Below are 25,467 nucleotides of genomic sequence, written 5' to 3' on the forward strand. Positions count from 1 at the left end.
TAGCCACAAAACGTACATAGTCATTTTATACCATTTACTAGTTATTCTTTTATGTACTTTATTGATTTTTAGAATAAGGTTTTTATGATATTTTTATTTTCCGTGGGGTATGAATTACATTCTTCATTATTGAATTATTTAATAGTGGTTTTTCTCTAAATTACATACTTTTATATATATATATATATATATATATATATATATATATATATAACCATAATGTCAAGAGATATGAATGGTGAATATAGATTTATTTAACTCCATGACTCCTTTAGAATTATACTTTCTGTGATAGCTGCATGATTCTGTGAATTATACCACATAGTACTCATTTGTGTGTGTGTCCACATACTTTTACACACATACATGTATGTACAAACATAATTTTGTTTAAAGTCATTTTTAAATGAACCATGGATTCTAAGAAACAGAATTACTTTAAAAGGCCCACCCCAATCACCAATAAAAAATACCATTTAAAAAATTTGATGCTATTGTTAACCATGACACCACAGTGTATAACATAGAACAGAAACACTATAATGATTCAGACATTCTGTAACATATATACACATTAAATATATATATACACTAATGTATATGACATTTTTGTACTCTATTATGTGTATAACATATATAAACACTACAGTATGTTTAACATATATATGCACTATAATGTGTATGACATATATACATACTAAAGTGTATAAAATAACACATAATTTGTATCAAGAGTTGGTAGAGATTGTATAACAAAGCCAGTAACACATTCTGTAAGATGGCTTAAACAGACATATGTTAACAGAGCCAGTTAGGACTCACATAGTATGTTTTATAACAGGGTTTTCACACTGTACACTGAGTGATGGGGTTTATTTACAGTACCTTGAGGGAAAACAAGATATACAAACATAAATGTGACTTGTAGACAATTTGACAGGCATACACACCCTTAGGCAAAAGGTTAATAAAAGCCTATGTTATTCAGTCTGAATATAACTCCCCAATATATATAGCTTAGTAATTTGTGATAAAATTTCAGTCATCAAATTTTGAAAATGAAAATGTAAAAAATAAAAAAAAACAGTAATATTGTTAAATAGGCAGGAATTCCCAGAGTAACACTGGAGGATGGGTAGGATGGCGAGTTTAAAGGGTTAATGGGAAACGGTTCCAATGGGAATTGAAATCTGTTTAATGGTGGTGTCATGGTTTTCTCAGTATTTACCAGTTCCACAGAACTAAGAAATCAATAACAGTATTATTGATTTCTTAGAAGAAAAAGATACAAAATAGTAAATGCAATAGAGGAAAATAAAGAGACTGCATGATGTTCATGCCTTTCTGGAGAACATTTTGTGTGATAGTTGAAGAGGATTGACACCAAACTTCAGATCTGATTTGTTGATATCTTAATAGCAATTTACCTTAAACTAACGAAAATGAAAATTGAAAAAAAAAGTAAAAGAAGTGAGAAGATGAATGTTTGATGGTTAGGGATAACATGGAAATTGAGGGGAGGAAATAATTAAAACCATGATTTAAGAGAAGAGGGATCATTTAAAAACAAATGGCAAAAAATAAAATATAAAATAAAAATGACACCCTTCCCTAGCAAACCCAGATAAAAACAAATAAATGAACTAAAAGAATATTTCACCCAGTTGACTGAAGTGTGTCATTACAGAGTTAAGGCATTGCAGTAGCTATTGGGCGAGAGGCATTCCACCTACTAAGTCTTTTGCCCACAGTTTCAACATGAAATCCAATATTGATAAGTGCCTGATGGTCCAATATGATTCGTCCATCAAAAACAAAGGCAGGTTTCAACATGAACTTGTAGATTTGGCTATAATCAAGGGTCTGAAAGAGAAAATGTTAAAGAAGGTTAAATGAGGCTCTTTGTACAGGGACAAGAATTTATTTTAAATTGCATATTAATTTTTTAACTGGTTTCAGCATTGGCCATGTTGGAGCACCAACTCTGAGAATATATTCAGTTACATAAATTCCAGCATTTTACTGACAATGGAAAAATGAAAGGCAAAGTGAATCAGATTGGGATTTGAACTCAGAATATAAAAGGAAGTAAACAAATGCCACTAGGTATTTTGACCAACACTTTATTGATTCAGTCATACACCCACCATATAGCACACATGCATTGATCTATAAAAGAGAAATATAGACTAGAAACATTGATAGACACAACTATACCAGAAAAACTGACTTCTTTCACAGAGTCAAATATACTTTAGTTGGTAAGCATACAACAAAGTTAACTTCAACATTAGGTTATTGCCCATGTATTTACAATAGTTCTATTATCATAGATTATGCTCTCTCTCACTCTACTATATCCATAAAAATATGTTAGTTTATTTATCAAGCTCTAGCACACACACACACTACTACTACTACTACTACTACTACTACTACTACTACGACTATTACTTCACTGTTAAATTTTGCCTCTCTTGTTGAGTCAGCAATTTTAATATCTACTATTGGCACCAAAATATCAATTTGTAGAACAAGAGTATAATTGATTGAAACAACCCCCAGTATATTGCTGATTATTCTATCTATTCTTTGATGATGAAAAGCAAATCTGATCCTAGCAGGATTTGAACTTTGATTAGAGAAGGTTGCAACTAAAAATCACCTTTCTCAATTTGCTTTCTGTTTCTAGGCAAAAGATAATCAGAGCTATATTTCTTTGATCATGTCTCTCCATCCAAGGTTGGTATGGGGCTAAACAACAACAACAGCAGGAATTGCTGCTGACCTGATGCTAAACAACAATTTTTTCAGTTAGTTGTATATATGTCTTACACCTATGTGTGTGTGTGTGTGTGTGTGTGTGTGTGTGTGTGTGTGTGTGTGTGTATGTGTGTGTGTGCGCGCGTGCACATGTTGAGTTGACCAAAATGTCAGTTCAGCTTTCATTGGCAGTAAACTTAAAGCACACTAACAAATAGCTAACTGCAGCTAGTCTCTGCATATGTGCACTCATTAGGTACTTGACACTTCAATGTAGTTTGATTCAAACATGTGATGAAGCAGGTTGTATTTTGTGTGCTTGGGATCACCTTGAAAACGAAGAACCAAAATAAACATTATTGATACCTTATGCTTTTTATATTTTTAAAAAGGCAAAAAAGTGGCAGAAACCTGCAAGGAGATATGTGCTGTGTATGGAGAGGATGCTGTTATGGAGCATGTGAACCAGAAATGTTTTTTTTTAATTCTGATCAGAAAATTTTTCAGTTCAACACTCATCTCATACTGGTCAGCCAACTGAGATAAACAGTGACATCATCCCCCATCATACAGTCAGAATGATCACACATATTCCCCAAATTATCCAAATCAAGTGTTGAAAACCATCTGCATCAACTTGGTTACATCAGCAGGCTCAATGTGTGGGTTTCACATCAACTAAATGAAGCTAACCTCACCCAATGGATTTCCATCTGTGATTCATTACAGAAACATGAAGAAAACAATCCTCTTTTGAAGAGGATGGTGATAGGGGACAAAAAATGGGTCATCTATAATAATGTGGAGCACAAATGATCATGGGGGAAATAGCACTTCACCCAATTTGGTGGGATTGGAAGGTTGTAGTTTTTAACAAGCTTCTTCCCATGGATAGGACTAGCAATTTGAATGAGTCCTGTGACCAGCTGGACAAATTAAATCTAGCAATTGACCAAATTGAGCAAATTAAATGTAGTGTTTTGCTAATCATAAAGGCACTGACTTTCATCACAATGCCAGACTGCACACTCCTTTGCAGATGTGAAAGAAGTTACAGGGAAGTTTTGCCACATCCTCCATATTTGCCCAACTTTGTGCCTTCAAATTTCCATCTGTTTTGTTCTCTTCAAAATTCATTGAATGGACAGACCTTCAACTCTGAAGAGGTTGTAAAAATTTATCTGGAAAAGTGTCTTGCCAGTAAAACAAGAAGTTCTTAGAGCAAGGAATAATGGATCTGCCCACAAGATGGCAGAAGGTAGTGGAATGAAACAGTGATTATATCATTGATTGAATAAATCACTTTGTGTTTAAAACTTGTGTCTTATTTTTACTTTAAAAAACTGAACATACATGGGGATGTATGTGTCATACAACTAGACCCACAAAAGATGAGTAGGGAGAGGAAGAAATGGCAACTTACTATAAATTCATCCCATTCAGTACATATCACCACAGCATGGGCAGCCTCAGCAGCTTTATAAGGGCAAGGACATATTGTAACAAATTCTTTCACTAAAAGGAAAAAAGAAAAAATAACAATACGGATAAATGTTTCTTTATTGGTTACAAGTGCTCATATGTGCAGTTCAAAATGTTTCATGCAAAAGTACTTACACAAACGTGGATGTATGTGAGTGTGCCTGATATGCATGTCATCATCACCGTTATCATCATTTAACATCCATGTTTCATGCAGACATGGGCTGGGCAGTTTCACAGGAACTGATGTGTCCAAGGACTGTACTGAGCTGCAATGTCTGCTTTGGCATGGTTTTTATGGCTGGATATCCTTCCTAATACCAACCACTTTACAGCATGGACTGGGTACTTTTTTTGTGTCTCCAGCACTATTGAGATTGCCATGCAGTTTGCAACAAGATTACAAGTCCTGGAGTAGCCAGTGAGGTAACTTCATGTTAGAGGACAAAGGGATTATCATGAGGTGGGAGCAGAGAAGGTTCTTGCAGAGGAATCTGCATCTGCATGTATACTCACATGTAGTTTGAGAGAGAGAAGAAAAAATGGTCAGTAGGAGCTACATATAATGATGATGAGGCACCCAAGCCACTCAACAAGGTACAAGCTGGGTAGAAGTGGATGAGTTTATATGCTTATTTGGGAAGGTGAACAAGGATGGGGTAGTATGAGACAAATGTAATGAGCTGGGGATGATAGAGAGATGCAGAAAAGTGGAGTCAGCATGTAGCAGTAGTAATAAAGATGATACAGTTGCTGGTAGTGGTGGTGGAGGAAGGACAAGAGAGAGGGAGGGAGAAGAGATAGACATAGATATAATGCATGAGGGGAGTGTGTCACTGTAACAGATGGAGGACCAAAAAATATAGCACTTCCAGAACTCAGTCCTGTGAAAAGGGCAACTCTTTTTGAGAACTGCATACTGCCAGAGATCCCAGTCCTCTGTCATTTCATCTATCAGGTTCAAGGTTCTGAGGGTGGCTTTTACTACTTTATCCCATGTCTTCCTGGGTCTTTCTCTTCTGCAGGTTCCAGTCACATGTTCGCCACATTCAGCAGCCTTTCATAATAGCACTTGCAAACCAACTTCTTTTGTTCCATATTGATAGTGAGTTTACCTTTATAATTCTGAACATACTTGTCACCAATGATATCACAAACTTTCTCACACATTATCTCACAATTTTGAACACTTTGAGTGTCTGATCCTCACATTGTAGGACTTGTGCAAATTTCTTCCTTTCTGCCTCACATTTGGCCAAGTACACCTGACACCTAGATGTCCTTCTAGTTATTTAGTACTCCTTATTATCAACATCTTTCCAGTATATCCAAGCTAGTCTCCTTAGCCTTGATTGCCCTATCAACCTTATCGTTCCACTACCATGTTACTTTTGGCTTATTTAAGACATTTCTCCAGTCATGTTTCATCTGCAGCCCTAAGCAGGTTATTATGTAAAAATTCCCAGTTGTCGTCTATGCTACAAGTATTTAAATCTACTTCCCTACATTAATGTGCATCAGAATTTTTCTGAACCCATTCCCAATGCTGAATCTTTTTATTTCTAAACCTTACTGATTGTCTTTTCTGTGTCAACCTAGCTCTGACACAAGTTCATTAACCACTAACCTATGCTATGTGGTACATTCTTCACTAGGAAATGTTATGGTATTCACAATGACCATTCTGTTCAGTTTCCATGTGAGAATGTAACCATGTAAGTGATGAAGTAGTTGGTTGGTTTCTTAAAGTGTGTGCTGTGAATTGTTAGGTCAATTGCATCATAAAAATATACACAAAAATATATCAATAAATATATACATATATGTACGTATATATTTATATATAATTATGAACAAGAGTGAAGTCAGTAAATTGCTTATTACATAAATTTACAATTTTTTCACTATAATTTGAACTGAAGAGTATTGCTATATTATCATGCAACTATAGGCTTTAAGTGTATCATTATACCGATACAACCAAAAGTCAGCTCATCAGAATCCTGTATATAATACATTTGTTACAGATGACTTGTATTCATCATCATCATCATCGTCGTTTAACGTCTGCTTTCCATGCTAGCATGGGTTGGACGATTTGACTGAGGACTGGTGAAACCAGATGGCTACACTAGGCTCATCATTGATTTATAAGTATAGCCAGTAGGGGTGTTTATATTAACACATTTACATATCACAAGTAAAGCTAAGAAAGAAAAAATAGAAATTTAAATACACCTGTCAATGAGGGATAGAGGAAATAGAATAAGTCAGTAGAGATAATTCTGTCTCCAGAAAATGTATAAATCAAAAGGTATATGTTTTTAATTATCCTATTTTACAGTAGACATCTGCAGACACAGTTTTTAGGAATATCAGATGTAAAGACAGCTTGTAAATTTGTCAACACAGAGGCTAAGTGCAAATGGCTACTAAATCCAGTGGCGAGATATACACCTAGATAGGGGACAAAGATAAAGTAATTAATGTGTTTAATAGCACACTTCATGAACCAACGAGAGGAAGGAAGTTGTAAAGGAATTTCTATGCATACAAAGGTGGGCTGAAAAGTTCATAGGCTGACTATGAAAAAAAAATATGCTAGGCTGTGAAAATTTGTGTGCAATTATTTCAACTCTTCTTATTAATAACTGCATTGTTTCTTTTTAGGTAAACTGACATCTCATTGTACAAAGAACACTTCAGAAGTAACTATTAGTGACTTCTCTTGAAAATCGACAAAATTTGGCATTGTGCTGTCATGAAGTACCTGCAGAAATAGGGTTTAGCTCACAAGGACAATCATGCTGACATCATTGTTATATTAGAAGATGATTTTCCAGCTTTATCAACACTGCAAAAGTGGACAGCTGAATTTAAGTGGGGAAGGGAGAGTCTTGAAAATTACCCAAGTTCTGGACATCCTGCAACTGCCACTACTGAAGAAAGCATTGATTGTGCTCACCACATGGTGATTGACTATAAAGCAAATAGCCAGGCCTTCATGCCGGTGGCACGTAAAAGCACCCACTACACTCTCGGAGTGGTTGGCATTAGGAAGGGCATCCAGCTGTAGGAACTCTGCCAAATCAGATTGGAGTCTGGTGTAGCCATCTGGTTCACCAGTACTCAGTCAAATCGTCCAACCCATGCTAGCATGGAAAGCGGACGTTAAACGACGACGATGATGATGATGATGTGTGAGAGTTCAGAATATTCTGCACAATGAGCTTGGTGAATTTGGCATGATGAAAATTTCTGCTTGGTGGGTGCCATGTCTTCTGACACCAGATCAAAAGCACACCAGGCTTACTACATCACAGGAAAATCTGACATTGTTTCAGCGAGGTCCAGCTGGTTTTCTTGACATTTCCTAATCGAGGATCAGTGTTGGCTTCATTACTTTGAGCCAGAGGCAGAGAGACAATTCATGCAGTGGAAACATGCATCCTTATCTGCTCCAAAGGTCAAGGTTGTTTCATCAGCAGGGAATGTGATGGCCTTGGTTTTTTGGGATGCAAAAGGCATTGTTTATTGACTGTCTTCAGCTGAGCCATACTATCAATAGAAAGTACTATGCCAGCTTGCTGAGGCAGTTACAAATGCTATCAAGGTCAAATGGCCAGGAAAATTGATGAAAGGGGTCTTGTTTCATCAGGAAAATGCTCCAGCATACAACTTCTTGGTTTCAATGACTGCTGTGCATGACTGTGGCTTTCAGCTGGTTGATCACCATCTCTATTCTCTTGATTTTGCCTCATCTGACTATCATCTGTGCCCCAATATGAAAAAACACTTGTCTGGGAACCAGTAGCACAGTAATGATGTCATATCTACTGATGATGACATCATATCTGCTGGTGATGACTTTTTTGACCAACAGGATGAAAGCTTCTTCACCAATGAGAAGAAGCTTTCAACACTGATGGAAGATGTGTGTGGACAGCAGGGGGTGGGGGTGGGGGACTGTGTTGAAGAATAAACCTTATTTATTTAAATTCCATGAGAGTATCTTGGTCAGCCTATGAACTTTTCAGCTGATCCTTGTACAGACTTGAATTATAATTCTTGTGTTGCTATGTATATAATCTATGAAAATAACAATTTAAAAATTTTGAAAGATGAAAATAAAAAATGATAAAGAACAGGCACAGAAGTGGCTGTGTGGTAAGTAGCTTGCTTACCAACCACATGGTTGTGGGTTTAGTCCCACTGTGTAGCACCTTGGGCAAGTGTCTTCTACTATAGCCTCGGGGTGACCCAAAGCCTTGTGAGTGGATTTGGTAGATGGAAACTGAAAGAAGCCCACCGTGTATATATATGTGTGTGTGTGTGTGTAAATGTTTGTGTGTGTGTGTGTGTAAATGTTTGTGTGTGTGTGTGTGTGTGTGTGTGTGCGTGTCCCAACATCACTCAACAACTGATGCTGGTGTGTTCATGTCCTTGTAACTTAGCGGTTTGCCAAAACAGACCGACAGAATAAGTACTAGGCTTACAAAGAATAAGTCTTGGGGTCAATTTATTCGACTAAAGATGGTGCTCCAGCATAGCCACAGTCATAGTGACTGAAACAAATAAAAGAATAAAGAACCAAATTATAATTCTCCTTCCTGCATTCATGGTAACTGATAGTAAATTTATCAAAATCATAGAACAGTCCACTGTAAATCAAATAACTGTATAAAACAGACACATACACACAGACACAGATATACAAATATATAAATATCTATATAGTGGTTGGCGTTAGGAAGGGCATCCAGCTGTAGAAACTCTGCCAAATCAGATTGGAGCCTGGTGTAGCCATCTGGTTTCACCAGTTCTCAGTCAAATCATCCAACCCATGCTAGCATGGAAAGCGGACGTTAAACAATGATGATGATCTATATATTTACACATATTGTATATGCTTGTGCACTAGCATATATATTTCTTTCTCTCAAAAGAATGTATAATCCAATTTAATCGTTTATATGTTTACAGGTATACTCCTTTCTAATACATTATACAAATACTCAATAAATATTGTTGCATAATTCTGTTCAGCCATTTTCCAAGATGGATTTTAGACATTAACTGGAATAATTAGTCATTCTTCATTCAATATTTCCTTTTGAATTTTCTGAAAGTTTTGCCAACTATATGGTTGCATCACATAATAAGTTCAGTCTTTGTTAATGAGTCATTCTTTAGATAGTAATATACATAAACTTTCTTCCAGGCAAAGATTGCATTACCTAGAGATGCCATCATGTGGTATGCAGTTCTTATGTCATACCATGAAATAGTGTGTTGAATTTTCTTTTCCCTTAAATTCCAGATTAGGTTAGCCACAGAAGTGTTATGCCTCTTATTTACATTTGTAAATGGCACAACATGGTCATGCCAACAATCCTTGAAAGAACTCCCTGTTGCACCAATATATGTGTATTCCTTTGCTTTAGTTCATAGCATTTGCATACAATGTTTTAGCAGAGACATTTGTTTTCTAAAATTACATTTCTTAATATTATTAGATGTAAAGGTGGCGAGCTGGCAAAAATGTTAGCATGCCGGGTGAAATGCTTAGTGGTTATTTTGTCTGTCTTTACATTCTGAGTTCAAATTCCACTGAGATCAACTTTGCCTTTCATCCTTTCGGGGCCGATAAATTAAGTACCAGTTGCATACTGGGGTCGATCTAATCGACTGGCCCCTTCCTCAAAAATTTCTGGCCTTGTGCCTAGAGTAGAAAAGAATATTATTAGATGTAGTAAGGCATAAAGCTGGCAGAATCATTACTACACCAGGCAAAATGCTTAGCAGTATGTTGTCCATCTTTAGGTTTAAATTCTGCTGAGGTTTATTTTGTCTTTCATCCTTTCAGGGTCAATACAATAAGTACCAGTTAAGCACTGGTGTCAATTTAACTGACTTATCCCTCCCCCAAAATTGCTGGCCTTATGTCAAAATTTGAAACCAATAATATTAGATATATTGAAACTATTGGCATTATTAATTTTCTGTTGCTTCTATTGTTTTATATTCATTACTTCCTCTATTCCTCCATCATATGTATTGACAGGTATATTGAAATTGTGGTTTATTCTGTATTTATCACTTTTTATTTTTTCTTTCTTAGCTTTACTAGTGATATGTAAATATGCTAATATAAACATCCCTACTAGTTATAGGTATAAATCAATGATAATACAGGTCTTTTGCAGCAAATATATTATATACAGGATTCTGATGAGCTGACTTTCAGTTGTATTGATATAATGACACACCTTGAGTCTATAGTTGCATATATTATATGATAATATAACAATACGTTTCAGTTTGAATGCTCCTTGTTAATAATTATACTAATTCTATGGATATTATGAATTTTTGGAAGTATGATCTGTAAAAACTTGACCTCTGATTTATAGTCATATCTTACAGCCTATACCTACCCACTGATGAGTTTAAAGGAGCAAACTTCAGGGTTAACATCCAAATGAAATTACTAAGATATATATATATATATATATATATATATATATATATATATATGAGGGTAATCCCCAAAGTAAGGTCTCCAAAGCACTGGAGCTACAGGAAAACTGTGCATGTGGCTATTGGCAACACTGTTGTGTTTGTTGTGCATGTGCCTGCCCCTGCGTGCGCCTTGCTGCCACACTTAGTCTTGGCTTGGCAGTCATATCTGATGGAGCTCCCGATTGACACTACTGCCAAGTGTGAAGCTTATGCAGTTATTTGGTTTTTTGACAGTTGCGAAGGTTGAGCAAATCTTGTGTGAAAATCGGAAGATCATTCTGGATGATCTCCGCATTTTGGTTCCTGAGGTTTCCTGAAGCACCATTCATAAGGTTTTCAATGAAAAGTTGCAATATTGGAAGGTGTGCGCAAGATGGTACCCACAAATACTCATAGAAGACCATAACGGGACATCATAACCCACCCACCTTATAGTCTGGACTTGGCACTCAGTGACTACCACCAGTCCCCTAAGTTGAAAGAACAATTGGCCAGAACATACTTCAGCAATGACGATGAGGTGAAAGATGAGGTTCACCACTTCCTCAATGATATGGTAGTGAGCTGGTATGACATAGACATACAAAAACTGCCACAGCTCCTACAAAAATGCATTGACTGAAATGGTGATTATGTAGAAAAATAGATAAATGTTCAAACTTTAAAATGTTGTAAACATCATTAACAATAAACGTTTCTGTAATTTCTAAATATTTTTGGAGACCTTACTTTTGGGATTACCCTCATATATATTAACAGGCATGTTACTGAAAGTTTCATGGACATGAAAAATGTCTGAGGAACTGGTCTTGTTTATTTTCATATCCATGCAACTTTAAGTGACATGAAAAGCTAAGTCAACTTGTTGAGTGCTGCTTCCATTCATTTGTTCACTGAGTTATGTATATATATAACAACATCATGATCACCATCATTTAATGTCTGTTTTCCATGTTAGCATGGGTTGGATGATTTGACAGGATCTGATGAGCTGCGTCAGGTCTTAATGTCAGCTTTGGCATGGTTTTTACAGTTGGAGGCCTTTCCTAACACCAACAGGTTTACAGTGTGCATTGGGTGCTTTTTTTGTGATACTGGCACTAAAGAAACAAAAAAGAATTGGAAAACATACCCATTTCTGGTTTGTCTGTAATTGTGGGATGCATCAGCTCCCTGCAAAGTAATGTCAATATGATATAACAGGTAAATAAAAGAGTTAGACATGTACACAAGTAGTATGGCAAGCACTGAAAAAAGGGAAAAGTTTTGCCCTCCCCCACTTCATCATCATCATTTTTAATGTTCATGTTCCATTTATTGGATGGCTTAACAGAATATGACAGGTCTAAGGACTGCATTGTGCTCTTCTGTCTACTTTGGCATGGGGTTTACGGCTAGATGTCTTTCTTAATGTTAACTATGTACTAGGTGCATTTTTTGTGCCACAAGCTCTAGTGAGCTTGTCATGTAGCTTGTTATTGAATATCTTCCTTTCCCATATAATTTGTCTTTCTTCACCATGAAGTTGGACACATTTAAAAAGTTTAAGAACATATTAATTTTATTTAACTTGATAATTTGTCCCTTCCCCAACAACTTTTTCATCTTCTCAAACTGTCACCACTATGAGAAAAACTGCATTGAGGTACTTTACATGGACCCTAACAATAAACCAAGGTCCATTACAGATATATTCCCCACCCATACAGTCTCCAAATATACACAAACAGTAAATTAAAGTAAGTCATGGTCATAGGCACAGACATGATTGTGTGATTAGGAAGTTTGGTTCCTAAGTACAGTTTCTGGTTCAGTTCTACTATGTGGCACCTTAGATGTCTTCTATAGCTTTGGGTTGACCAAAACCTTGTGCGTGGATGTGGTAGACAGAAACTAAAAAATGCTTGGCAAGTATGTGTGTGTGTTTGTTACTTCATGTTTTAACATAATGTGATGGCTGTATGTGAGTGTCACCATCATACAAACAGTGTCCTTCTTTCCAATCTTCTGTTAAAACATGTCTGGCCATGAGGAAGTATTATGTTATTAAAACAGGTGAGGATTGGTAGAGTACCCAGCTGTAGAAAATCTACCTCAACAAATTCTGTGTGAACCATCTAAGCGTGGATGATAATTTAAATATTCCTACATAATACATTAATGGTACCATTAGATAACCCTATACAGTAGACTATACAACAGATATCGCCATACAGTACCCAGTAACATTTCATATGTACCCAAATGATACACTAGGTACCTTAGATATCTCAAGATAGTACATCCAGGTACTTTACATATTTTATATCATGCAATAAACCAACATTAGTTGGCTTACTGCATTTCTAATAATGAGAATGATGAAGAGAGTATCTGTGCAACTTGGGCAGAATAATTACCACAACATGCTTTTGTTTAATGTTTTGATTTATTAGTAATTTCTCAATGACATGTAGATGTTCCACCAGTACACACACACACACGCACACACAATGAGCTCCCATGCAGCTTCTACCTACCTAATTTCACCCATGGAGACAATGATCAATCCAAGGCTATGGTAAAAAATAGTTGCCAAAGATTCTGTGGAGTGGTATTAATTCTGGAACTATGTTATTATTAAGTTAACTTCTTAGCCACATGGTCATACTTGGACCTATACATGTACTAAAGTAGTATACAAAGATAATTTGCTTTTCAATGGTAGACTTAATACCACTATCTAACATTTAGGATGCCTTAAAGAGAGGTCACTCTGTTGCAAGAAATCTAACCAGGTCTCCACCTTGAGGATACCTCACTGGTCTTGGAGGCCCTGTAAAGGGTTATGGGCACTGCTTTCCCTCTTGACTTTTAGTGAAGATAAAAGGGGCATTCCAGCTAATAGTGAACCAAGCTTGAAAGGTGGTGTCTTTTAAATTGCCAGAAATGTTTCCTAAGTGATGTGGCTCCTGTTTCTAGTCACTCCTGAAAATTTTATCTTCTGTATATGGTTCTGATTTTGTGAGCAGTCAAAGCAGGGAACTGAGCTGAATTTCAGGACTTTGCTAAACTTGGAACCAAATTTGATCCCTAATATTTCATGATTGAAACATTTTCAACCTTTGAAACACTGTACATGTGACATACTCCATGAATACATAAATAAATATTAAAAAAAGGACTATAGGTGTCCCAACTGTTTTTTAAATGGTCTCAAAAATGAGAAAAATATTTCAAATATGTAATTTTGGCACCCAGTACAGCCATTATAACCGTTTCAGGTAATTAAGTTAATTATATTCTGAAGAGTAGATATGTCTATTACGCTACCAAAATTCAGATATTGAAAATATTTAGATCTGGAATTATTAATCATAGAATAATAACCCCAATATTCAAACCCACCATGTTTGACCTTTGGAAATTCAAAGTGGGACCATTTTGTTTCAGGAAATGTTTTTTGAAATAATATCAACAGAACATAGATTTTCAAATAAAAATGGTTTCAACTCTTATGAAAAAATCATTTCCCTCTGAATAGGTATCACTGTGGAGCTGTGTAGAAAAGGAAACAAGCACAATTTGACCACACAAAAACCTACTTTTTGTTTGATCATGTCATAATACAGTTTTTTCTCTAACAATCATATATCATGTGAAAGTTCTGGATGTGAACTGTATTCTCATATATTTTTGATCAAAATCTCACATTTACATATCATGCCAGGTTCCCTCAATCACTCACGTATTTCCAACCAATCACAATGTTTGTTCTCTTTTTGTTTTTGACTGCTGAATGGTAACACTTGTTCTAGTTCAATGTGTTGGAGCACTAGAACTCAAGTTGTGTTGAAAAGCATACAGTTATGAAAAGGACTTTTCTTGCTTTGTTTTGATATAAAAATTGATGGGGGTGGGTAAGTTAATTGTTATGAAATATATAAGTGAAAGCTTTATTGTTAATTTTCACTTAGAAAATATTCATCCAAATTTCACAAATGATGTATCAAAATGTTTCTTTTTGGATGCTCTCCAAGAAGAAAGTACAGTAGAAGTTACATTTAAAATATTTTCAAGAATTCAGAGTGATACCTACTCTAAAATAAGCAACAAACTAACCCTAAAATCCAGAGGTAAAATTACATGGAAAAACCAAGTATACAGTAGCTTTATGCATAAATAAATCCCAAAATGTGACAGCTGTTATGATACCTTACCTCAGCACACTTGCATGCACACACACACACACATCCATCAATTTTTTTGAAGTGGAACAAGTTTGAAAATTGCAGAGAGTAAGGTCCAAATTGAAGTTTACAAACATAGCTAAACCTTTCCCTTCATCCTCCTGCAGGAGAAGAAAGAGAGAGAGAGTGGGAAGAAGTAGAAAAACAAATGAATTAAACAAATGAAAAAAAAAAAGGAAAATATAGAAGATAATAAGACAAAAACAAATTAATGAAAAAGAGACAAACAGAAAACCCCCCCAGAAAATATAAAGCAAGAAGGGAGAACAGAGGGGAAAGAAGAGAGAGGGGAGAAGGGTGGAGAGAGAAGGGAGATGGTTGGAGAAGGAGAGGGGAGAGAAGAGAAAGAAGGAAGAGAGAGGGGAGATGAAGTGAGCAAGGGGAGAGAGAAGGAAGAGGGAGAGAGAAGGAAGAGCAAAAGCCAAAATCAAGTGAAGGTAACTTACGCATATATCTGTTTTGGGTCAACTTTTGGATCATATATAAACACATTAGCACCTTCTTCCAAGAGATGCTTGCATACATAGATTGATGATGATTCTCTGTGAAGAAGAAAAGACATTTTGATATGGCACAGAAAATAGAAAATTGTCTAAACCACTACAGTCTAACATCAAAGACACTTCTCATTAGAGAAGAGACAATGAATTGTTCAACCTGCTAGAAAAAGTAGCTAAATCTACCTTAAACCATACCTTATTGTCTTAAATAAAGACACACTGGATTATGTAGTCCTTAATACACAAAAAGACACTATGTTAATTTCAAGAATACCTTGGATCAAAAGTCTGTTAGGGTTGACCCACTTCTAAACAATAGCAGCTACTTATTCAATACCAACTTAAAGACTAGATTATACTTTTACAGTATTCATACACAATCACATTGACTTTAAAATATGTCTGTCACTTGTAAAAGAATGACCGTGCGAACCAAAGGAGAACTGCGACGAACGGAAGAAGCTCCTTTTCATGCATCGCACGGTCGCTACAAAACATATAATATGACATAAGATGGCTCGCAATGTGAGATGCGAGCGAGTGCCAACAAAGGAACAGAGAGAGATGAGAGACAACCGTTAGATATATATATAAAGAGTAGGTTTATTGACGTAGCGAACTGTGTGTGTGTGTGCGTGCAGCAATATAAACAATACAATATAGATGACAGACCGTCGTATAAAGAATATGTATACAATAATATGTGTGTGTGTGTGTGAGTGAGTGAGAAATACAGAGCATTGAAAGAGTGTCTGTAACAAAGACTATAAGAGTCCTGAACACAAGATAAGAAAGTACCAGTTCACAGAAGAGTTACAGTAGATAGAATGTTCGTATGCAAGAAGTTGTGACCGAAGAGCAGAGCTGTGGTGTCACATGTTGTGTGTGAAGTTGAGCGTTGATGCTGTAGACCGGTTACTTGGTACAGAAGATTTTCACAGGTTGTTCTGGCTGTTAACTTCGTGGTGGAAACAATCCACTCAAACAGTGTTGAGATGAAACCGTGGTTGTTGTTGGTAGTGTGTACTCTGGTGGTGGTGCTGGTGGCGACAACATTGTGGTAGACAGTAGATCGGTGGTGTTGATGTCGTCGCTGGAAACTGGCTGGAGCTGTATTCTGTGTGTGGTCTACGACTAGACCTGTGAGAGGTCTAAAGCCGAGACAAACTGGCGTGTTTGAAGCAGGCTTATTTATAGATGAAAAAGGGCTCCAGAAAGCACTCTCTCACGTGACCTTATTAGAAGGCCACAATTGGTCGGTATGCACCCTGGCGTGAAACAGAACTGTTGACAAATGCTGCGCAAATAAGAACCAATCAGGGTGGTGGACACAAGGGTCCAAGCGGCCGAAAGCTAGATGTTAGCCGCTACATTATCATTCGTAAATGAATACCCGAGAGAGAGGTTTCACTACACACTCATTGTTGTAGGGGTTGACTAAAGAATTTGAAGTTGAAGTCAAATGGGATGAAACCAGCAATCTATTGCTTCAGACATTGCAGCAATAATAATAATAATAATAGTAGTAAAGCAAGTCATCACATCAAAGTGGCAGTTGAATGTTACTACTAGTTTAACCTCAGGCAGATTCTTCGCCAGCTGGTTTTCGGTACAACGCTCTGCACCCTTTATATACAATACACTGCTAGCAGGGGGAGCGAACCTCTACTATCCTCCAGCAGCTAACAGGATCACAGGACTGGCCCAGTTTCGAGCTATTTGGCTCATCCTCAGGTGTGAGCACATGTGCACTTGAGTGATAGCTAAGATCTGCTTCTGCTAACGATATATTGTAAATAAAGTGACCATTGGTCACTGATTTGCAACAAGCAAAATAGCTAGTTATAAAATCTCAAGAAGATTATAGAGTAGTAACGAATACTATAAAGGGTGCAGAGCATTGCACCGAAAACCAGCTGGTGGAGAATCTGCCTGGGGTTAAACTGGTAGTAACATTCAACTGCTACTTTGATGTGGTGACTTGCTGTACTGTTTAGTATACATTACTACTCTATCACTTCTTGAGATTTTATAATAATAATAATCCTTTCTACTAAAGGGATAAGGCCTGAAAATTTGGGGGAGAGGGCAGGTCAATTAGATCAATCCCAGTGTTTCACTGGTACTTAATTTATTGACCCCAAAAGGATGAAAGGCGGAGTCAACCCTGGCGGAAACTGAACGTAAAGACAAACGAAATGCCGCTAAGCATTTTACCTGGCATGCTAACAATTCTGCCAGCTCGTCACCTTAATAGTAATAATCCTTTCTAATACAGGCATAAAGCCTGAAATTTAGTGGGGAGGGGGACTAGTCGATCACATCGACCCCAGTGCTCAACTGGTACTTATTTCATCAACCCTGAAAGGATGAAAGGTAAAGTCAACCCTGGTGGAAATTGAACTCAGATTGAAGCAACGGGCGAAATACTGCTAAGCATTTTGTCTAGCATGCCACCAATTCTGCCAGCTCGCTACCTTAATAATAATAATAATAATGATAATAACCTTTCTATCATAGGCACAAAGTCTGAAATTTGGGGGAGGGGGATAGTCAATTACATCAACCCCGGTACTCAACTGGTGGAATTTGAACTCGGAATGTAGTGACAAGCGAAATACTGTTAAGCATTTCATCCAGTGTGCTAACAATTCTGCCAGCTTGCCACCTTAATAATAATAACAATAATAATAATAATAATAATAATAATAATAATAATAATAATAATAATAATAATAATAATAATAATAATAATAGAGGTAACTCGAATGTGGAATCTAAAAACAGAAACAGTTCCTATCATAGTAGGCGCATTAGGTATGATAAAAAAATATTCAGACAAATACATAACACCAGGACTTACAAGTATATATAACACAGAAAATTGCACTACTGGGCACTGCACACATCCTACAAAAAACACTTTCAATACAGTAACCATAAGAGCATCACAGCAAACCACAGCACATACCCAAGGCACACAGAGCTGTGCTCGGTAGTGAAGTGAAAACACGTTATAAAAATAAAACTACTGAATAATAACAATAATCCTTTCTAAAATAGGCACAAGGCCTGAAATTTTGAGAGAGGGGACTAGTCGATTACATCAACCCCAGTGTTTCACTTGTACTTAATTTATTGACCCTGAAAGGATAAAAGGCAAAGTTGACCCTGGCAGCATTTGAACTCAGAACATAAAGACAAGTGAAATACTGCTTAAGCATTTTGCCTGGTATGCTAACAATTCTGCCAGCTTGCTGCCTTCCAATAATAATAATAATAATAATAATAACAACAATAATCAAAATTATGTTGAGCTAAGTAAAGAAAGAATGCTATTGGCAGCTAGAGATAACCCAAAAAGTGATCAAAACAATAGAAGAATTCAAGGAGAAAAGAAATAACAGCAAACAGATAGAAAGAGATGCAACTACACGGCCAATTCATGTAACAAACTGAGACTGTTGGAAGTAAAGACCACCATCTCTGGTGTACAGACGGGCCTTAAATTAGAGATAGAAACACTAATTATAGCTGCTCGGGAACAAGTCCTTAGAACAAACCTGATAAAGGCAAAGATTGACAAAACTCAGTCAGACAGCAAATGTAGAATCTACAGGAAAGTATCAATCACCTTTTGAGAAAATGCAGTACACTAGTGCAAAAGGAGTATAAACACACATATGACTATGTAGGCCACAAAGTGCATTGGAATGTTAACTGAGTGTATTGCTTCAAAACAACAGAAAAGTGGTATGAACACAAGCCAGAGACTGTGATAGAAATTGAGAATTATAAGATTTTGTGAGATTTCCCCATAAAAACTGACCATACTATTGAAGCGAAGAAACTGGATATGATCATAGAAGATAAAATAAACAAATAATGTAAGATCATAGATTTTGCAATTCCCTATGACAGCAGAGTTAATATCAAAGAAATTGAAAAAAAAAATGAGAAATATCAGGATCTAGCTTGAGAACTGAGGAGACTGTGGAAGATCAAGACAGCAATTATTCCTATAGTAATTAGTGCACTTGGCACAACACCCAAAATCTACCTAAAAGACTGAAAGAGATTGGAATTGAAAATCACATTGTCAATCTGCAGAAAAGTACCATCCTATATTCTACAAGAATTCGAAGGAAGATTCTTCAGATTTAAGGAGACTTGTGATCAAACCTTAAGATAAAATATCTGCTAACTAAATTAGCAATTAGCATGCACTAGTATAATAATAATAGGCAAGCAATTTGAGAGGAGGTAGGTAGTTGATTACATCAACCCCAGTGTTCAACTAGTACTTATTTTATCAACCCTGAATGGACAAATGACAAAGTTAACTGGTGGAATTTGAACTCAGAACAAAGACATAGGATCTTTACCCTTTCAACAGCAGATCGAGAAATTAATTTTTTGTAACTAAACACTTTCAAACTTCAGACACTGGTAGAATGTGTCAAATAAAACATCTTTTACTCTTAGTGTTGTTGAGGAAAGCTTGTATTTTCAAAGTTATTTCATGCTAAAGTTGTTGTATTTCGGTAATTTCAACCAATAAATGAAGTGTATTCAGCTGAATAAAATTACTGTTGTTGTTTGTCAACAACAACTTCCGGCAGTGTATATTTCGTTTGTCACTGTTATTCATGACCTATTTCATCTCAGTTACTTTTGTAGAAATAAACGAGTGTATATGAAGCATATTTACTTCATGGCACCACCACAATCGTTCGTGCATTTCGACTGCTTTTAGTTTTCTTTTTTTCCTGTTTTTCAGCTACTATTTTCAGAAAGACTTTTTTGCCCCCCATCACTCCCCTCCAATTTCTTCATTTTTCACTTTTTTCCGTAATTCTAACCCTAAAATCCCAACCCTAACCCTAAAACCCTAATCCTAAAACTCTAAAGCTAAAACCAGTACAAGTACACGAACGATGTAATAAATAACAGTGACAAACGAAATATACACTGCCGATAGTAGTTGTTGACAAACAACGGCAGTAATTTTATTCAGTTGAATACACGTCATTGAATGGTTGAAATGACCAAAATACGACAACTTTAACACAAAATAACTTTGAAAATATAAACTTTTCTCAACAACACTAAGGGTAAAAGATGTTGTATATGATACATTCTACCAGTGTCCGAAGTTTGAAAGTGTTTAGTTACAAAAAATTAATTTCTCAATCTGCCGTTCAAAGGGAAAAGATCCAAGACATACAAAATGCTCAGCAGCATTTTGTTCAGCCAGCTCTAATAATAATAATCTCAGGCAAACATAGGATACTGCAGAAGACAAATCTTGGTTATGATTGAAGAATGGTGAACTTAAGCATGGGGGACTCAAGAAAGAAACAGAAAGACTCATTATGGCTGTTCAAAGCCAGTCAGACAGAACCATAGAAAGTGCTAAATGCAGAATCTATAACAAGAAAAATGAGTCTGCTGTACACATAAGTTCTTTTAGTCCTGTGGCTCAGAAAGGATATAAATGCAAACATGGTTGTGTAGCTAAGGTATTACACTGGGACATTTTACATCAAAGCGGTTTCAAATAAGCCGAATATGGTGCCAACACCAACCAGAGAGTGTGACAAAGAACAACCAGATTAAGGTCTTATGTGACTTTACAGTTAGAATCGATCACAAAATTCAAGCAAGATGACCACATATTATCATTCTACACAAGATGTCAAAAGAGTGCATCATAAATGTGGCTGTATCTGCAGATAAGTGGTTAAAGACAAGAAAAAATAGGAAAATACCAAGACTTAGCAAGGGAAATGTGAAGACAGTGGAGAGCTTCGGCAAAAATATGCCTAATAGCTATGTTCCTGAGGTACTGTCTCTAACAGACTTGATAGTTCCTTTATTAAGATTGGTGTAACTATGAGAATTGTATTAATACAGAAATTTGCTTTTATATGAACAGCAAGGATTGTTTGAGAAGCCCTTGACATCTAAGGAGACTAGTTATGACTCATCAGTATCAAGGACACTGATTCCAAAAGTAACAAGTTTATGCATACCATTAGATGATGATGATGATGATGATGATAACAACAACAACAACAACAATTATTATTATTATTATTATTGTTCAGTAGTTTCATTTTTATAACGTGCTTTCACTTCACTACCGAGCGCAGCTCTGTGTGCCTTGGGTATGTGCTGTGGTTTGCTGTGATGTTCTTATGATTACTGTATTGAAAGTGTTTTGCGTAGGATGTGTGCAGTGCCCAGTAGTGCAATTTTCTGTATGTTATATATATTTGTAAGTCCTGGTGTTTTTGTTATGTATTTGTCTGAATATTTTTTTATTATACCTAAGGCACCTACTATGATAGGAATTGTTTCTGTTTTTAGATTCCACATTCGAGTTACCTCTATTTCCAGGTCTTTGTATTTTGTTATTATTATTATTATTATTATTATCATTATTATTATTATTATTATTATTTCTACTATAGACACAAAGCCTGAAATTTTGGGGAAGGGACATTGACCCCAGTGCTTGACTGATACTTATTTTATCAGCCCCAAAAGGATGAAAGGCAAAGTTGACTTCAGTGACATTTGGACTCAGATGAATGAAATATGGCTAAGCATTTTGTCCAGTGTGCTTATGATTCTGACAACTTGCTATCCTAATAATAATAATAATAATAACAACAACAACAACAATAACAATCAACCTCATCATCGTCATCATCATTTAGCGTCTGCTTTCCATGCTGGTATGGGTTAGATGGTTTGACTGGAACTGGTAAGCTGATGAGTTGCACCAGGTTCTAGTCTGATTTGGCATGGTTTCTACAGCTAGATGCCTTTCCTAATGCCAAGCACTCCAAGAGTGTAATGGGTGCTTTTTACATGCCAGCAGTATGGATGTTTTTATGTGCCAATGGCACAGGTGCCAGTTATATGACATAATGATAATATTAATAATAATAATAATAATAAATACTCCAGATAGTGCTTGAAAAATAAGGGGTATTACCTAAGTTCACTGGTAGTGAACAGCTGGCACCATAGTACATCTCCAGCATTAGAAACTGTGCAAAGACAATAAATGATAATAATAATAATGGCTTCAAATCTTGGCACAAGCGCAGAAATTTCAGGGGAGGGGTGTAAGTTGATTACATTGACCCCGGTTCTCAACTGATACTTATTTTATTGACCTTGAAAGGATGAAAGGCAAAGTCAGATTTGGTAAAATTTGAACTCAGAAGATAAAGTGGACAAAATACTGCTAAGCAGTTTACCTGGCATGCTAGCAATTCTGCTAGCTTGATGCCTTAATAATAATAATAAAGCTTTTGGCAGCATCTCCCATGAGTGTACATTGAAAGCTCTAGACAAATACAAAATCTTTCCAGTCATCCCAGTCATCTTTAACATAGTTTGGATAAAATGGTTAACATCTCTTTTTCTTAACCATAGTAATGGGGTCAGGCAATCTAGCAAAACCAAAATAATCTGTGGAATTTCCTAAGATGATTACCTCTCACCACTTTTCTGTATTGCACTCTTCCCTCTTTGAAACAAACTACACAACACAATGTATAGATATAAACTTAGCAATAACAACACCAATAGTTGATCTTTTTATATGGATGATTTGAAGTTGCATTCTAAGAATTACCAAGAATTAGAAGGACTTTTAACAATGGTAAAACAGTTCAGTAATGATGTCAGTATTGATTTTGGTCTCAATAAATGGGAAAAAGCAACTTTTAAATGGGGAAAACTGACATCATCACTTATTCAACCCTAATGTTGTTCTTTCATGTTTTTTCTTGCTTGTTCATGTTCAAAAATTATATGCTCTCTTGTTTCTGTAATTTATTAAAACAAAAGCAGGAGTTGAATAATTACACTTCTTTGTTTGTAGCAAATCAACAACTCTGTAAAGGATGTTTGAGTGGTCCAAAGAGGTGATAGTTAGAAGGAGAGAGATCTGGCGTTCCAACAACTCAAAACCCAATTTTTCAATGGTTTCAACAGAATAGGCACCCTTATGCAGGTGTGCATTGTTGTACAACAATAACTACTTTGACAATAGACCTCAGTGTTTGATGCAAATTGCTGGTTACACTTTGTTAGCCAGCATTTCACTAGAGCCCACACTGGTGACTGTAGACCCCTTTTCCAGATAATAATTCAAGTATGGGCCATTTTTGTCCCCAAAAACTGTTAGCATCACTTTTTCTGCAAAAGGTTAAGTCTTGAATTTCTTTTCTCTCTGGTAATTCTGTGTGTTTCCCCTCCATTCTCTTTGGTATTCTGCTTTTTGGATTCTGGCTAAAAGTGACAGGCCCATTCTTATCTCCAATTACTATTTTCTCCAAAAAAGCTTTGCTTTCTTTGTTGTAGTTGCCAAACGTTGACAGATCTCTACATTTGTGAAAGTCTCATAAATGGAAAACCCCAAGACTGGACTAGGTCTCAAACTTCTGAATGAACTGTTTGACAGAAGTATATGAAAATCTTGCTGCATCTCAAACTGATATCACTCAGAATACAGAGCAAATACCTGCCTGGCTGACTGAAGGAACTACTACTACCAAAAACTGATGACACAAAAAACATGAAGAATTACCGACAAATAACACTACTCACAAGATCCTCGTATCCATAATATCTGAAAAAATGTACACTTTCCTTGGAGAACTCTATCCTTTCACAAGCTCAAAATGATTGTAAAAGAAATTCCCATGGGTGAAAAGACCAGTTGCTCATAAACAGAATGATTTTAGAGAACTGCCGGTACAAAAACAAGAACCCACATATGGCGGCATGGATAGATTACAGGAAAGTGTTTGATAGCGTCCTACATAAATGCCTTTGAGATATACAAGATCTTTCTTGTCATCTCCAAATCCTTACAAAGTAGCATGGTCAAATGGAACACATTTCTTTCTAATCCATAGCAATGAGATGAGCCAGTCTGACATCATCAACATCATATGAGGCACCTTTCAAGGTGACTTTCTCACTCCATTACTTTTCTGCATGGAGCTGATCCCACTCTTAAAGGAATTGAATAACACTGGATATGGGGACAACATTCTTTACAAGATAAACCATCTTTTTACATGGATGATCTGAAGCTGTTTACAAGGAATGGCCAAAAACTAGAAGAGCTGCTAACAACTATTAAAAAGTTCAGCAATGACACTGAGATGGATTTTGACCTTGATAAGTGTGCCAAAGCAACTTTTGTGAGAGGCAAGCTCAGACAATGTTCATTAAATTAAATATTGACACTACCATCAAGGACCTTGACCCACAAGAAACTTATAAATACCTGGGAATAAATGGAGATGGCATAAATCATGCCACTATGAAGGAAAAGATAAGAAAGGAGTACTATAGGAGAATAAGACTTGTATTGAAGACCAAACATAACTCTAAAAATTGTATTGAAGACATTAACACCCAGCACTTCCAATAGTCCAGTAGTTTTAATATCATTAACTGGAATCTTACAGAACTCCAATACATAAACAACTCCAATACATAAACAGGAAGGTAAGGCAATTATTGATATCTAATAACATGCACCATCCTAAGGCAGACATTAACCGTCAGTACCTACCTATAAGCAACAGGGGAAGAGGAATGATACAATGAGAGCTCTCTTATAAAACCTCCACTATAGGAATGAAAAGGTACTTTCTAGTACAGAGGACCGGATGCTGTTGCTTGTGTGCAAACATGAAAGAGTATTGTCAAGGAAAGTTGTAAATTTACAAGGGAACTTGGTGTTAACTCTGAATTAGATGAAGAACCTGAAACCACTGCTACCAAACAAGCAAATCAAATCAAGCAGAATCGAGGAGTTGTGAAGCCAGAAATCCCTGCATGGACAATATATTCTTAAAAGTCAAAATGTTGATGTAGACCAAGCAACAACCCATCAGTGACTGAGGAGGTAAGGATTGAAAACAGAGACTGAA

General features: G+C 36.2%; 1 protein-coding gene across 1 annotated transcript in view; it reads right to left on the reverse strand.

Moving 5' to 3' along the window:
• Window positions 1–234: 234 nt before the first annotated feature.
• LOC106872643 (UDP-glucose 6-dehydrogenase) overlaps window positions 235–25,467 on the reverse strand; it is a 111,350-nt gene continuing 86,117 nt past the window's right edge. The window contains exons 8-11 of the mRNA XM_089355152.1: window positions 15,443–15,538; window positions 11,900–11,940; window positions 4,187–4,278; window positions 235–1,863 (exon numbers count right to left, since the gene is read on the reverse strand). Of these exons, the coding sequence (XP_089211278.1) occupies window positions 1,690–1,863; window positions 4,187–4,278; window positions 11,900–11,940; window positions 15,443–15,538 (403 nt within the window). The 3' untranslated portion in view covers window positions 235–1,689. The remainder of the gene's footprint in view (window positions 1,864–4,186; window positions 4,279–11,899; window positions 11,941–15,442; window positions 15,539–25,467) is intronic.

This window comes from Octopus bimaculoides, chromosome 7, assembly GCF_046866305.1.
Source record: "Octopus bimaculoides isolate indiv1 chromosome 7, ASM4686630v1, whole genome shotgun sequence".
NCBI lineage: Eukaryota > Metazoa > Mollusca > Cephalopoda > Octopoda > Octopodidae > Octopus > Octopus bimaculoides.